This window comes from Leptodactylus fuscus, chromosome 1 (assembly GCF_031893055.1).
Source record: "Leptodactylus fuscus isolate aLepFus1 chromosome 1, aLepFus1.hap2, whole genome shotgun sequence".
Lineage (NCBI taxonomy): Eukaryota > Metazoa > Chordata > Amphibia > Anura > Leptodactylidae > Leptodactylus > Leptodactylus fuscus.
In genome coordinates this window covers 186,245,376-186,260,155 of record NC_134265.1, presented here as the reverse complement: position 1 = coordinate 186,260,155, position 14,780 = coordinate 186,245,376, and the positions used below count along the sequence as shown (strand labels likewise).

General features: G+C 37.8%; 1 protein-coding gene across 1 annotated transcript in view; it reads right to left on the bottom strand.

Annotated features, from left to right (window-relative positions):
* The window catches only part of PAX5 (paired box 5), a 158,157-nt gene that overhangs the window by 61,108 nt on the left and 82,269 nt on the right, over positions 1 to 14,780 (bottom strand). The window contains exon 8 of the mRNA XM_075262217.1: positions 7,994 to 8,123. Within this exon, the coding sequence (XP_075118318.1) occupies positions 7,994 to 8,123 (130 nt within the window). The remainder of the gene's footprint in view (positions 1 to 7,993; positions 8,124 to 14,780) is intronic.

Genomic DNA, 14,780 nt, shown 5'->3' with positions numbered 1-14,780 from the left:
CTTTCACTTTCTATATCATTCTCGGTAACAGGATGACCAACCTGTAGTGCAATTGTGGGAGGCGTCCTGTTACCATGGCAGCCTGGAGCAGTCTCCAGCAGGCTTAAATAGTTACATAGGAAATCTGCCATAGACTGCAATACAGTAGTATTACAGTCTATTGCACAAGTAATCTAAAGATCACATGTTCAATCCCACTAGGGGGGCAAAGTAAAGTTTAAAAATAAATAAATAAATAAAAAAGCTTTTTTAAAATATAAAAAAAAAAAAAAAAAATAAAAGTTTAAATCACCCCCTTTCCTAAGATCACATATAATTATAAATAAATAAAAGTAAACATAAACAAATTAGACATCCCTAAGTCCGAAAACACTCAAACTATTATAATATAAAAACATTTGTCCCATACAGTAAACAGCGTAGCAGTAAAAAGAATCAAGATGGCTGATTTGGTGTTTTTTCACCAAATTTCCTTTCTAATACAATGGAATAAAAAGTGATCAAAACAACATACATTCCCCATTGTGATACCAATAAAAACTACATATTGTCCCACAAAAAAAGATGCCTTACACAGCTCCGTATGCTGAAATATAAAAAAGTTACAGGGGTCAGAATATGGTGATTCAAATATTTTTTTTTCTTCAAAATCTAGAATTTTTACAAAGTTATTAAAACAGAAAATAAACTATATAAATTTGGTATCCACGTGATCATACCAACCTGCAGAATAAAGCATTTTCACTGCAGAGTGGAAGCCGTAAAAACAAAACCCATAAGAAAACAGCAGCACTACATTTTTTTCTCAATTCCACCTCAAGATGAATTTTTTGCCCGCTTCCTAGTACGTTGTACAAAATAATAAATGGTATCATTTTGAAGTAAAACTTGTCATACAAAAATCAAGCCCTCATTGGTCTATGTAGACAGAAAAAATAGAAAGTTATGGCTTTTGCAAGGTAAGGAGTAAAAACCGAAAATACAAAAATGAAAAATCTCCGTCTCCTAAGGGTTAAAAGAGCATATGGACATCATAGATGGTTCTTTATGAACCAGAGCACATAGCAAGAAACTAAGAGTGGCTCTGAAGGATCCAGCCAATCCATCTACTACATGGTCAGCCATTCATTTGCAGCACAACAGGGGAAATTTACTGTATGGTTAGCTAAATCTTTCCCCAGCAGATGGCTGTTATTTCTAGACTAGGAACCACAACAATGTGCGGAACCATGATCCGACATCTTTTAGAATAGGAGTTGTTGAAATTAGACAACCCTTTAAAAGGCTAAAATATGTTTTCACTTTGAAAAATACAGGTCACTATAATCCATTAAACTTCACTCAGTCTATTCCTTATTGCCAATCGTTCTTTTTATGCCATGTATCCAAGACAGGGTTTATAAAAATACTAAAAGTTATGAAGAATTATTAGCAACAATGGTTGATTATGATTGCTATGGTTTGTGAAGTATAGTAGATCACAAAAAAAAATAGGATTCATCTTTTATAGGATAGCATTCAAATTGGGGAGAAATAGCTGGAGACAAAAGCAAAAAGATGATATAAATAGTTAATAACTCCCAGTCTAAAGACTTCTTTCTGTTTTGGGTTTTCTTGAAATTTCCTTGGAGTATCTTGCTTTCAAAATGTTGGATCAAATTCTGATGTCCCATAGGAGTGCGGTAATTTTCTTCATTAAATTCTTTAATTGAATATCCATGCAGTTCATTCAGCACACCTTTGTCACATCTATCTTAAACTTTATATAAAGCCAGGACTATTTTTCATATAAGTCTATATTAAAGGTGAACACTGTAGCAAAATGCATATAACCATAAACAGATATTGAGAATTGGTTATTGCAAATGCTACACAACAGATGGGTGTCCAGTGTTGACTTGCCCATTAAAGTATAATAATCTGTGATGGCACATGAAATACAACCAAAGCTACAATAATTTAGTGCCAGTACCTTATAAAGTCATACAAATAACATATATTACTTATCACAGATATATACTTATTTAGAGGACTGAACATGTAGTGCATAAAAAATAGGCATCATATACTGGGAAGAAGAGCACAGAAATAAAAAAGGTAATTGAACCAGATGTACAGAGAAGAACATAGGTAAAATCTAATACATATTAGGTCACAATAGTCTAATAAATCATGTAAATCAGTGCGCTATATACAACAATAAGTAATATTAACATAAGTACAAGCTAAAGAAAGCTAGAACATAGTGAAATTGTAAATGCTACAATACCACATGAATGTCAATAAATGGTGCATCAAAAAATTTTTTTATCAAAAATTATGAAATTTACTGCTATTAATACCTGGAATTCAAATAATGCCCAATAAATAAAAATATAGAGAAATTCCCATCTCGCCATTGCCTGAGGCCTCCTTCCCATGCACACAGGTCTTGCTCCAGCCAGGTAAAAGAAGATTGACGCAGGGTTTTAAAAGGAAGACTTTCCAACTTCATTCAGTTATATTAAAATACGATGCATGTGGGGAATGGGGAACTGAACAAACATGATTCGGACAAGGCACATAATCTTGCTCGTGACCCCTCCCATCAATATGGAAATTCTTCCTTTTAAAGCCCTGGATCTATCTTTTTTTTTTTTCCAAAATGGAACCCACACCTCATTTTACAAAAGTACTTATTGCTGGCGTTCTTGATACACTATGGGGAAATCAATCAATAAGACCATTTTTTAAGACAGGCATTTTGGACTCCTCTGTTATCTTCTGTTTGTCTCACATTATTCATTTCCAAAGGTGTAAAGGTGCCTTACAGCCTTTAGACATGAGGAGAAAATATAGTGTTGCTTAGGTGGCGGATGATGACACCTCAGTGGTATATCTCATTAGCATAATTGCAGTGCAATTTCCATAATTATTCTAGCATGTTTTCTGCATGCTTACGATTTCCATGAGTCTTTATCTTAATTAACATATTCATGTCTTATCGGACCACTGCTATCACAATATGGCAAGTAAGGGATGGTAGGTTGTGCTAGAGGTCATCTGATCACGGCATTTTTTATTGCACACATGGAAACTTCACACCATCTACCTTTAATATGGTGTAATTGCTATAGGTCTGTGTAATTATGTGTTTTCTATACCATCACAATAAGGCCAAATGTGCACTCCTGAAGAAGAATGCATTATTATTCAATTAAAGGAACACTCTGAGAAAAATTGATAGACTGTGTTGTGTCTTGTGCTGGGCCTGAGAAGTGATGCATGACTCGGGAATCTCTTATCTCCTCCATATTGCTTTCCAAAATTATTGAAAGAAGAGATTCTTCTAAGAGGAAACAATTCTTAGACTCTTGGCTTAGAGAAATGCCAAGTGTCCAAGATTTTTACCTCTAGAAGCAAAGATGCAAGGGAAGAGAACTGACTAGGCTGCCAGTATAGTCTATTCAGAACCCAAAAGTAATGGATGGATTACTTAGTTTAAAGGGGCTCTATCAGTAAAATCATGCTGATAGAGCCCCACATATGCGTGAATAGCCTTTAAAAAGGCTATTCAGGCACTGCTAAAGTTATATTAAACTAACCCCCCCCCCATTTAAAATAATACCCTAAGAGTTCTGGGCTCCGCTAATACATAGTGACTGGACATATCTTGTGTACTTGGTTTTGTCAGTCTCCTCTCCAGCATTCCTGTGATAGTGTCAGTTCCTTTCCTACTCTGTCCTCTCAATGTGATAAGAAGCACGCTGAAGTCAGCAAGCTGAGCTGGAAATGCATCTGCAGGTAATTAATAACAATCAAACATCTTCTAAAACTGCTGACTGTGGCGGTAATGAAGTGGGCTCAAGTCATTGCCTTGCAAATAGAGAGCGCGTTTATGAACCGTGGCAGCAAGCGGTTTTTTCTCTCACTCTCCCCTTTGTAACTTAATATTTAATGTGGTAGAAAATACAAATAACATGCAAGTTCTCTATAAACCTAATCTTTACCAAATGGAAGATATTTCACAGGAAATTACCAATTTCTTCATTTTCTTTGTGGTCAAAACACAATAATGGGAATTCATTGATCCAACTACATGAGAAAAGTGGCATCAAAAACTTGCATAACTGTGACTTCTCATGGTGGCCTTCTACCAGGGCTGGACACAGCAGACAGGCATATGGCCTCTCATGACCCAGAAAATTTACTAAAATTTACACAAGAAACTGGCATAAATTATAGTTCAGACCTATGCCTGCTAATTGGCGCACAGAACATCAGAAATGCACATTAATTTATTCTGTGTTCAAAGTCTAAGACCCCACATTGCCGAAACACAGTGTTTTTTGTTCTAGAATTTGCTCCGTTTTTTTAAAAAAAATTTAGCCAAAGTAAGGGTTCATTCACACAGAGGAAAATGGCGCTTTATTTGGCGCTGAATTTTCAGCGCTGAAAAAAAGCACCTCACATTGATTTCAATGGGTTCTGCTAGCTTTTTTTTTCCACTAGCCGCTAGCGGAAAGGCTTTTTTTCAGCGCTGAAAATTCAGCGCCAAATAAAGCACCATTTTCCTCCATGTGAATGGACCCTAAATATAAAGAAAGCTCATAGACATTCCCTTCTTTTAAATCCACTTCTGACTTGGGTTAAAAAAAAAAACAGCAAAGTGCAACGAAACAAAATGCTGCATTTCTGCAAAGTGGGGCTTTAGCTTCAGGCTTAAGTTCCATATAATGAATCGCAGCGAAGAAGCGATGCAGACGAAAAAGGCAGCAGTAATGCATCACAGATTTTCCCGATGCACTTTTCACAGAAAGTTTGCAGTTTTCTGGAAATGGTTTTTGAAATAACAGCATGCCCTCTGCAGATATTTTTCTACAATGTGTAGATTGCAAAAAGTGTTATCCAGGATTTAAAAAAAAATAAATAATTAAACTAGTAACATTTTTTTTTTAATAGATTCACTGATTTAAATTTTTTTTAGAATAAAAATTTTCTGTACAACTTGAATAGGAGAACTTAAACCAAGGGGGGGGGGGGGGGGTTAAAAATGTTCTCGACTTTCCAAGAATTTCATATTCTTAGGGTCCATTCACACGGAGGAAAATGGTGAGGAATTTGGTGTTGAATTTCAGCGCTGAAAAAAAGCCTCCCATTGACTTCAATGGGCTCCTTTTTCTGCGAGTATACAAGTAATTGTTAGAATTTACAAATCATGCTAGATTACAGACTTTTTATCTTGAGTTCGTAGTTTGTGTATTTGTTGCAGAATTTATCCTAAAATTCCTCATTAAGGCTAAGGCCCCACGAGCCAGAAACACCGAATTAAAGCGCTGCGGGAACAACCATGGCTTGAACATATTGCGGTTCTTCCCGCAGCACTTTGAACAGAAAGTTCGCAGAGTTTTCCTCTGCCAACTTTCTGTTACGATTCTATATACAGGAAAGCCGCTGGCGTTTCCGTAGATATAATTGACATGCTGTGATTTCCAAACCCATGCCGGTTTTGGAAATCGCAGCTTGTCTGCGCTGCGGTTTTAAGTGCAAAGTGGGCATGGGATTCCCATGAATCCCATCCAATTTGCAAGTACTGTAAAACGCCGCAATTTTTCCCACAGCGTTTCCGCCGCGGCGTTTCTGGCTCATGGAGCCCTGGACTAAAGTGCAATACAATGTGAATGAATAAGGTTTCACCAAAAGGTATTCGCAAACAGTGTAAAAAAAAAAAAATGTTAATTGAAATTCAGGCATTAAGGCTGAAGCCCCACATTGTGAAGGCGCTGCGGAAACGCGACGGCAAAAACACTACATTATATAGTACTTGCAAAGTGAATGGGATTCTGGATAATCCCATCCTCATATTGTAGAAAAAAATCTGCAGCAGAAAATCTGTGTTTTTGAAACCATCTGCATTTTTGAAAATCTCAGCATGTCAATTATACCTGTACAAACGCTGGCATTTTCCCTATAGGTTTAACAAGGGAATAAACTCCACAGAAAAAACGCAATGAAAAATGTTTTTTTTCCACTACATTTTTTTTCCGCAGAATTTTTTAGCTGCATTTCGCTATGTGGGGATTTAGCCTTAAAGGGGTTTTTCCAACATACAACTTGAACCACCTTTTTGATAAACCACCTGCATGGTAACAGTGACTTCACCCACCTCCTATTGTGCATCCTGATCACTCCATTACAATTCATCCTAGAATAGCCAAAGTGGGCAATCTGATATACCATATCGCTTACCAGAAATTATTCATGTACTGCACTTGCTGACTGTGTAGTAAAGCTTAGCTACTGCTCTATCCATGTACATACACCCATTGTTTGCTCATTGTTCTCAGTTCCCCATGATACCATACCTTTGAGAACAGCAGCATATCTAGTCTTAGATAGTCTTAGATACCTGATTTAAAACTATGACATAATACTATTTTAGGTAAATTGACAACATTATGCCATAATTGTTATTGCGCCCATTTTGAGAAATATAATTTGATAAACTGGTCACTGAATCAAAACCAGCCACTCTTACTTTAATAGGACAAAACTATATGCAGAAATATAACAATACTCAACAGTCAAATATTAGTTCAGTGTCTAAATTGTGCAGGAAAAATGACAGCTATTATTTAATTGGTTTCTTTGGGTAAATACTTTTTCGCCCAGTGTGCCACATTATTAAACAAGCCTCAGTACTATCCATGGAACTAAAAGAATTATCCATTAATTAAGCCAACTATGTTTAATTACTGTGGACTATCTTGTCAGTATAACTACTCTCTGGAAATTGCTACTTTGCTCTCTTACCTAAATAAACCAAATTGCTTTTAATTCCCAAAGCTACAACATATAACATATTTCATGGACTAATGAATCAGAACATGCTAATATATGGTGCCCTGTATCATATAAGGAATTAACATTTTTAGAGTTTAAAGGGGTTGTTCAAAATCAGTTATTGATGACTAGAGATGAGAGAATTTTTCAAAAATTTTATTTCGATACAATTCAAGTCAAATTAATTCTGCTGTGATTTTAAGTGATGTCTCACTAGGGGAACTGAACCAGTGATGCACCGATCACTGGTTCAGTACTGTAGACTGCAATACACGTGTATTGCAGCCTATAGAGGAAGTCAGACTATGGAGACTCGTAGGCTGACTTCCTCCATCGCAGGCAGGATCAACCAGATACTGGGGACTACTAGCAGCCTGGGATCACTGTCCAGAGGGGGACATGTAGCATGGTGGAACCCCTTGGATGCCGTAGTCATGTTTGAGCATGGTATCCAAGGTGTTAAAAGCCCTGATAGGAGCTGTGCTCTGACCAGGGGTTATGGAGCAGGGTATAAGCTGTCAGTTACAGTTAACACCCTCTCCTGATGCCGTGGGCGGTCACAAAAAGGCTGTAACATCACAGGGCTGCCTAGCTGCTGATTTGTTGCATGCATAGCATTGTGGGTGATCCCACATTCCAAGAGTTCCTTGCCCCATGTTCTAACATGTGCTGCAGCCATTTTATGAAAAAATGTGATTCTTTACTACAAAGCGTGAGAAGATCCGGATTCAATGCAAAACGAATATTTACTGAAATTTTCGATCAAATTCCACTTTGCCAGCTTTGATTCACTCATCTCTATTGATGACCTATTCTTAGGATATAACATCAGTATCAGATCAGTGGAGATCCCACAGCCTCACCAATCAGATGCTTTTTATACAATGTTGATAGCCAGGAATAGACAGCTCTGTACACTGAGTAAAGAGACATATACACAGTCTATAAAGCCGTCTGCTCTGCTTTTGTACACTGTGCAGATATCAGCTGACTGGTCCGATCAACTATTTATGTCCTAGTTACAGATTAACCTCCAAGGGTTGTGCACACAGCACTGTAGGACTGGAACCTAAATAAATCGGTACAGGAGCAGTTGACTATATACATACCATAGCTATGAATTTACAAATCAAATAAAACTTTATTTTAATAAACTAGACTTATGAATTACCTGTTACAATAGGGTATGATTGGGGGCCAGGAACAGTTCCTCCTAAATCCCCTGAAGGTGGACTTGTTAGACTGGACTTCATTTCATCCAACCCACCAGTTAGAGATGCCATTGTAGAATAATCTGTTGTCTAAAAAACAAGAAGAAATACAAGCAACTGAATATATACTAGAACACTGAAATAAACTGGCAAAAAACTGTAAACATTCTGAAAACTAGAAGATGTCAGTAAGGCCAAATACTTAAAAATGAGTTTCTTTGGGCATAAAGATTGGTAAATTTCATAGATAGTTAAAATAGTGTATATTATCTTATGATCTGCATAATTACACAAGCTGTAAATCTCACTGTATATTCACACAAGACTATAACATTAACTCATTGTTTAGTTGGGGTTGTATTACCAGTGTGAGGCCATTTTAGTATTTGGACTTACTTTTTACATAATTCCCAAAGAGAAGCCAACATATATAACACACATCTGCTTGTCAGTATCATGCATACATAGATTAGAAAGCTCCATTTACTTATACAAAAAATAATGAAACTTCTGCTTTACAGGCTTTTTATTAGTGTTGTCATGCAACACTTCCCAGGCAACCAGACTGTCTGACATTACTCAGGTCTTCAGCCTGAAGCTGAATTGTCATTGAACAAATGGAAAATGAGGCTCATAACTAGATATGACCAACCTTGCATGTTTACCATTTTACAGATATACATATAGATATGACATGCATAAAAAGTAGAGTTACTTTGAAAATATACTTTATTCTAAATGTTGTTCTATGCTAAGTCACAATTCACAGCTGAAATATCTCAGCATTCTCTACATCCTTAAAGGAGTATTCCCATCTCGAGGATCTCCAGAATTAAATCTTTTAAGTTAACAGAAGTGTTTTATCCAATACATTACTTTATTTATCTTGCTCCATTTGCCAGATACTGCTAATTTTTTCTGTTGGATGTCTACATCTCATTGCCTCTGTTTCTAGCCACCACTGCTATCTAGGAGCAATGGCTGGGTTGCTGACATTAGTCCCTGTTCCCAGTCTCTTCTATTCTCTTCCCTGTCATTGATGGCTAATGGATCAGATCTGCAATATACACTTAGCTGCTGAGTCATGATAAAGGCTACATCAGTGCTTAATCGGTGCCTCTGTTATCTCTAGGTAAATCTAGATATAAATGTGTGTAGTTTCAAACAAGTCACTGAGCACTCTGCTGGCCTAAATTGTCCATCACACAGGCTAAATGTAACCTCTTTTCCTGTTCAGGTCTCTGCGCCACCCTCCACTCGCACGCTGCAGCGCAGAAGTCGTGTTCCGTTTGCTTACAGTTTTTTGTTGCTCTGTCTGAACATTGCTCTATTTCCTATCCTCTGTAACTGAATTTCCACCTCAACCATCTCCTACACCTTGTTTCCCTTTGTCCAACAAATAGTTATTCTTAGCTTTGCCTGTGTGATTGGCAGCCTGTCTACCAATCGAGTCTGGGGCAGGTCCTGGACTTCTTGGACAGGTCATCAGCCCACACAGGTTTGCTGGCTATTTTGACTCTGTCCTTGCTAGCTTCCTACTTCTCTTTCTATTGTATTACTGACCTCTGACCTTTAGCTTCCATTATGACTACTCTTTCGATTACAATTTGCTACTGCTTTGTCTTTATGACTTTGACCCTTGGCTTGCTGACTCCTCTTTTGTGTTGTTTGTCTTGTCTGATTTTTGTGTCATCATCTATAACTATGAAGGATTTTACCACCTTAGTTGTTGTCTGTCACATAGGACAGTTCAGGGGCTGGGTTGAGTTTCAGGCTCACTGTCTCTGTCTTTCCCTTCTTCCATTGTTCCAGGAGCAGCATTAGGGAATTGCACACCTAGCAATTCCCTTATACTAAACCTGCCCACCAATTTGTCCCATGTGTTTAAAGGGGCTCTATCAGCAAAATTATGCTGTATGAGCACCACATATGCGTGAATAGCCTTTAAACAGGCTATTCAGGCACCGCTAATGGTATTTTAAAATAAAACCATAAAACATATATGCAAATTCTACTTATCGTGCATGGTGGGCGGTCATGCACGGTCCGACGTCATCTTCTGGCACGCCTTCCTCTTCTTTTTTTCTTCTTTTGGCGACGCCCTCCAGTCCTGGCTCTTCCCCAGCTTCATCGTCCTCTTCTTCCGGCGGGATTGGTTCAAATCCGGCGCGTGTGCAGCAGCGCTCACTCCGGAGTGCTACTGCGCACGCTCCGGGGCCATTTTTCTCAATGGCAGTATGCTCACATCAATAAGGCAAGTGATTCTGCGCATGCGCCGAACTAATTCTGCCAGAAGAAGAGGAGGATGAAGCAGGGAAAGAGCCAGGACCGGAGGGCATCGCCGAAAGAAGAAGAAAGATGAGGAAGGCGTGCCAGAAGATGATGTTGGACCGTGCATGAAAGCCCACCATGCACGATAAGTATAATTTGAATATATTTTTAAAGGCTATTCACGCATATGTGGGGCTCATACAGCATAATTTTGCTAATAGAGCCCCTTTAATCAACTAAACCCATGACATCATATAACAATCTTACCAAAAAGAGTCCCAGTCATCCCTGAGTATAATATTTTTTAATACTCTATTATGAGCCTACTCAAAACAAGGTACCAACAATAAATTTTGTAACTGAAGAAAAACATATTTAGAGGACACAGTCGAAGCTAAAGACCATATGGCACAGTTGAATACAAATACTAGAGAATGGAGTCATGTGTATGGAAGGTGTGAATTACAAATTAGTAGCAGAGTAGAAACCTAAGTTCCCACAGGGAGGTATAACAAACTGTACAGCAACTAAAATACTGACTGCCAATCTCAAATTAATTTAATTCAATTAAACATTTTTAATAATATAAGAATCTAATACACATGAGTGCATTCCTTAGCCTCAGGTTTCCCCAGCCAGTTCTACTATTAAACACCATACTGATACAAATGGTAATATGCAAATGAAAAAGCAAATGGTCAAAAGTAATATATACTTACATGCACTACGTACACTTCCAATACCTACTGCACCTTTCAATATATGTATTATTACCTAAACGTATTATTGGAACTATATGACATGGAATGGTGTCTAAGACATTGGTAATATTATAAAATGTGCCTTTTGAGCCATCAAACAGATATTAACTATTCAGTTTGCAATCCTACATTGTCTTTGCTTGAAAGGGTTGGCCACTTTCAGACCAATACTGAGACACCACTGTGATTGTCTGTCTAATAAAAAGTTGAACAACTTTACAATATACTTTCTGTATCAATTCCTCATGGGTTTTCTAAATCTTTTTTTCTTTCATTCATGTGATATACACACAGGAGCACAGCACGTTATAGTCCCAACACAATAATCAGATCTCTGCCTGGTAACGAGGTTTGCACCCGTGTGTATATGACATGACCATGGACTGTATATCACATGACCATGGACTGATTTTTATCCACTAGAAGTAACAGAATGAATGACAGCAAACAGAGATCTATAAAACCGTGAGGAATTGATATAGAAAGTATATTGGAAAAATAACTTTTTTATTATACAAACAATAACACTAGTCTCTTAATATTGGGCTAACAGTGTCCAAACCATTTAATGCAAACACAATTACTACAGGGTTAAGATTATCGCATATTTTTATTTACACTTTCTATATCATTTTATTTCACTCCATCAAGTATATTATGAAACAAAATATCATTTAATATAGTATTGTGTTACATAATCATACCATAGAATGATCCAACATAGTGAGTTTATCATTGCACTGTCAAGGCCCTGTCATTTTATACCACTTGTGTGTGTCCATAGCTAGCTATACATATAAAATAGAGTAATCCCTGTTGCCAATGCAAAACATCTGCTTTACCAGCTTGAATTCAGTGGCGAGTTGTCTGCTATTCTTTTTTCTCAAGTCCATTTGACGTCAATGAAGAAAGCTATAGCCTCCTCTCAACTTAGGTTGGTCTTAAACGACCGTAATGCTTTTATGGTCCGCAAGTTGCTGATCAGCAACACTAGTTGCTGATCATCAACTTACACTCCGCAGATGTCCGTGACCTGCCGCACTCGCCCATAGAGTTCTATGGGTGAGTCCATGCAGTGCCGTGAATTGCGGCCATTACGGACATGTTCTAAAAAGTGCAGACCTCGGTTGTGGCCCGGCACACCACAGATAAAATATCCGGTGGTGTAAGAGGCCACATTGAGTATAATGTGTCCGCAAATGGTCCGCAATTGAAAACCCTCAATTGCGGACCATTTGCGGACTTAAACTACGGTCGTGTAAGACCAGCCTTAAGCTGACGTATTAAGGACCCACTAGTTTTAAGTGGGGGAATTCCTGTTCTCCTCATTGTTCGTAGGTGAGCACAAGGTTATGCTATAGGTGATTGAAATGTAAAAGTATTGAAAAGTATTACAGATAGTGGGGGTCACTTTACATATGTTGTAGTAGGGCCCAGGAGCTTCAACTTAAGCCTCTGCATGGAAATAAGCTTTCAAGAAAAAAAATCAACAACTAATAACAGCCTCTATGTAATCCTTTGGTCTTCTTACACATTACACCCCTACTATACCCCTTTATTTGTATATATTTGTATATAATGTTCATACTGTACAGAACACTGGCTCATAGTCATATTTTCTGTACATGTCTTCATTCGCTGGGTTGCTTGCCAGATCAGTGTAACATACTAACTTACCTAGGATAAGCCAGTGACAATAAATCATTCATCCATAAAAAATGAGGATTTAAAGCAATACGAGTATTTTGTTCCCCTTTAATTCCAGCCGCTGTTGTTACTATTTCTCCAATCCATAAATAACATGACACCATTTACATGACAGCAGAGCCACCATACTCACAAAGGATTTGTATGCTGCAGATCTGCTAGTCCAAGTAACCTCAGATTACTATGAAAATTCAACTAGTACAATAAGACTTCATCACTACAAAGGGAATTGAGAGTAAAACCTATTGAAATTGCCCTGTCTCCCTAGTATGCCTTACCTGTTATATCTCCTATTCTTCTAGTATTATACATATAAATAGCTGTATTTCCATCCTCCTTTTGTTTCTCATTTGTGTTTAATATTTGCATGTAAATGTCTGAAAATAGCATCTGTAATTGAGGATTATGAAGTATAGCCAGCTCCTGACAGGCTGCTAAGGAAGATGGATTATCCTCATTTTTCTGTAAATTTTGTCAATTTTGGAATTCATAAGCTATCAACACTGATCAAAATGTTACTGCACAGCTGTGTCAAAAAAGGGAGAGAGAGAGGGAAGCAAAAGTGGTGACGTTCGCTCCCTTGTTCACCGAGAATATTGGTTCTCCTTTCTACTTAACTAGCAGCCCTCCCACCCACCTTTTCCATGCTTGTTTAATGCATTACAAACTGGATGGGAATCATTCCCAGCTACTTGTTATTTACCTAAAAAAGCAAATAAATAAAATATAGAAAGAAATTGAAAAGAACGCAAATGCTCTGCCGTGCCTATTCAAATCACAAAGTGTAATTTATTGCATTTTCGCCCCTCTTTATTTATTCCTAAGTAGTAAACACAATTTCTATTCAGGGGGTTTATTATGTTCAACTCCTACCAGACAATCACGGCACACTAGAGGCAATTGTTTAGACTCTTCCTCTCAATTTTCCCATTACTGGGAGTAAGTACTGTTGGGACTCTTTAATAGCCCGACTGCAGCCCATATCAATAACAGATGAGGTTTAATCGTCCAACACAAAAATTATTTAGGCTCAGAAAGGACATTCAATGTCATTTGCATAATGGCATTGCTATCCCGCGCACCTAACCCGTCGTGCATAAACAAGGCCCAGGGACCATAAATAATAATAAATCATGACGTCCCTGCATCTCTGTCTGTAATAGGAGCCACTCTTCGTTGAAATTATTTCACTAGAAAATGGGCACTGTAATTTTTAAGACATGTGGCATGCCACAAGGCAGTAAATCTCTAGCAAGCACACACATATACAATGAAAAGACTGCCCCGTGAGCACAAAGCTGTGTGAATGAGAGATGGAAAATATTTGCATTTGCAGTTTAAATTGGCTTCTGTGATGCTGGGGAAGGAGAATAAAAAATAGAAGAGGAACTGGAGAAAGTGGTGTGCATGGGTTTGTGTTATGATGTGACATTCGCTCACTAAAGAATTGGTGGCAGGTCTTTTAATTCACAAAATTCACAAATGCAATAAACATAAATGGAATATTACATACGTGAAAAATCCACAGAGGAGCATTTCAATGCATTACTATTAAGCTGGATAAATGCAGGAAAATGGTTTCTCAAAGAATTTAGGATTAGGAGTCTTTACATGGCCAACACATGAGATGGCAATAAAAAAGGACAGGTTTATGCAAAATGGTTTGTATTTTTGTTTTAAAAAAACTGGTCGCTAACAATCCCTATGGGTATATCAGTGTATAGGAGTTTGCTCTTATTGTACATAAAGGGATTGTCCATGGTAGGTAATCCAGTTTGATAAAATAATGTGAACAGAGATCTCTTGTAATATGGAGGCAAAGCAGGCAGCAAGTGTAACATTACTCTGTACTGCCACCACTGGGGAGAGGAAGCATTGCATGGTGCCAATTAAATCAAGTGCTCTTGAGATGCACCGTCATGCTGGGTCCTCCGAGCAGGACCCTCATGTGGCGCTGCCCTCTATTACCTCATAATACCACATAGTAACCATACTTTATAACAGTTTT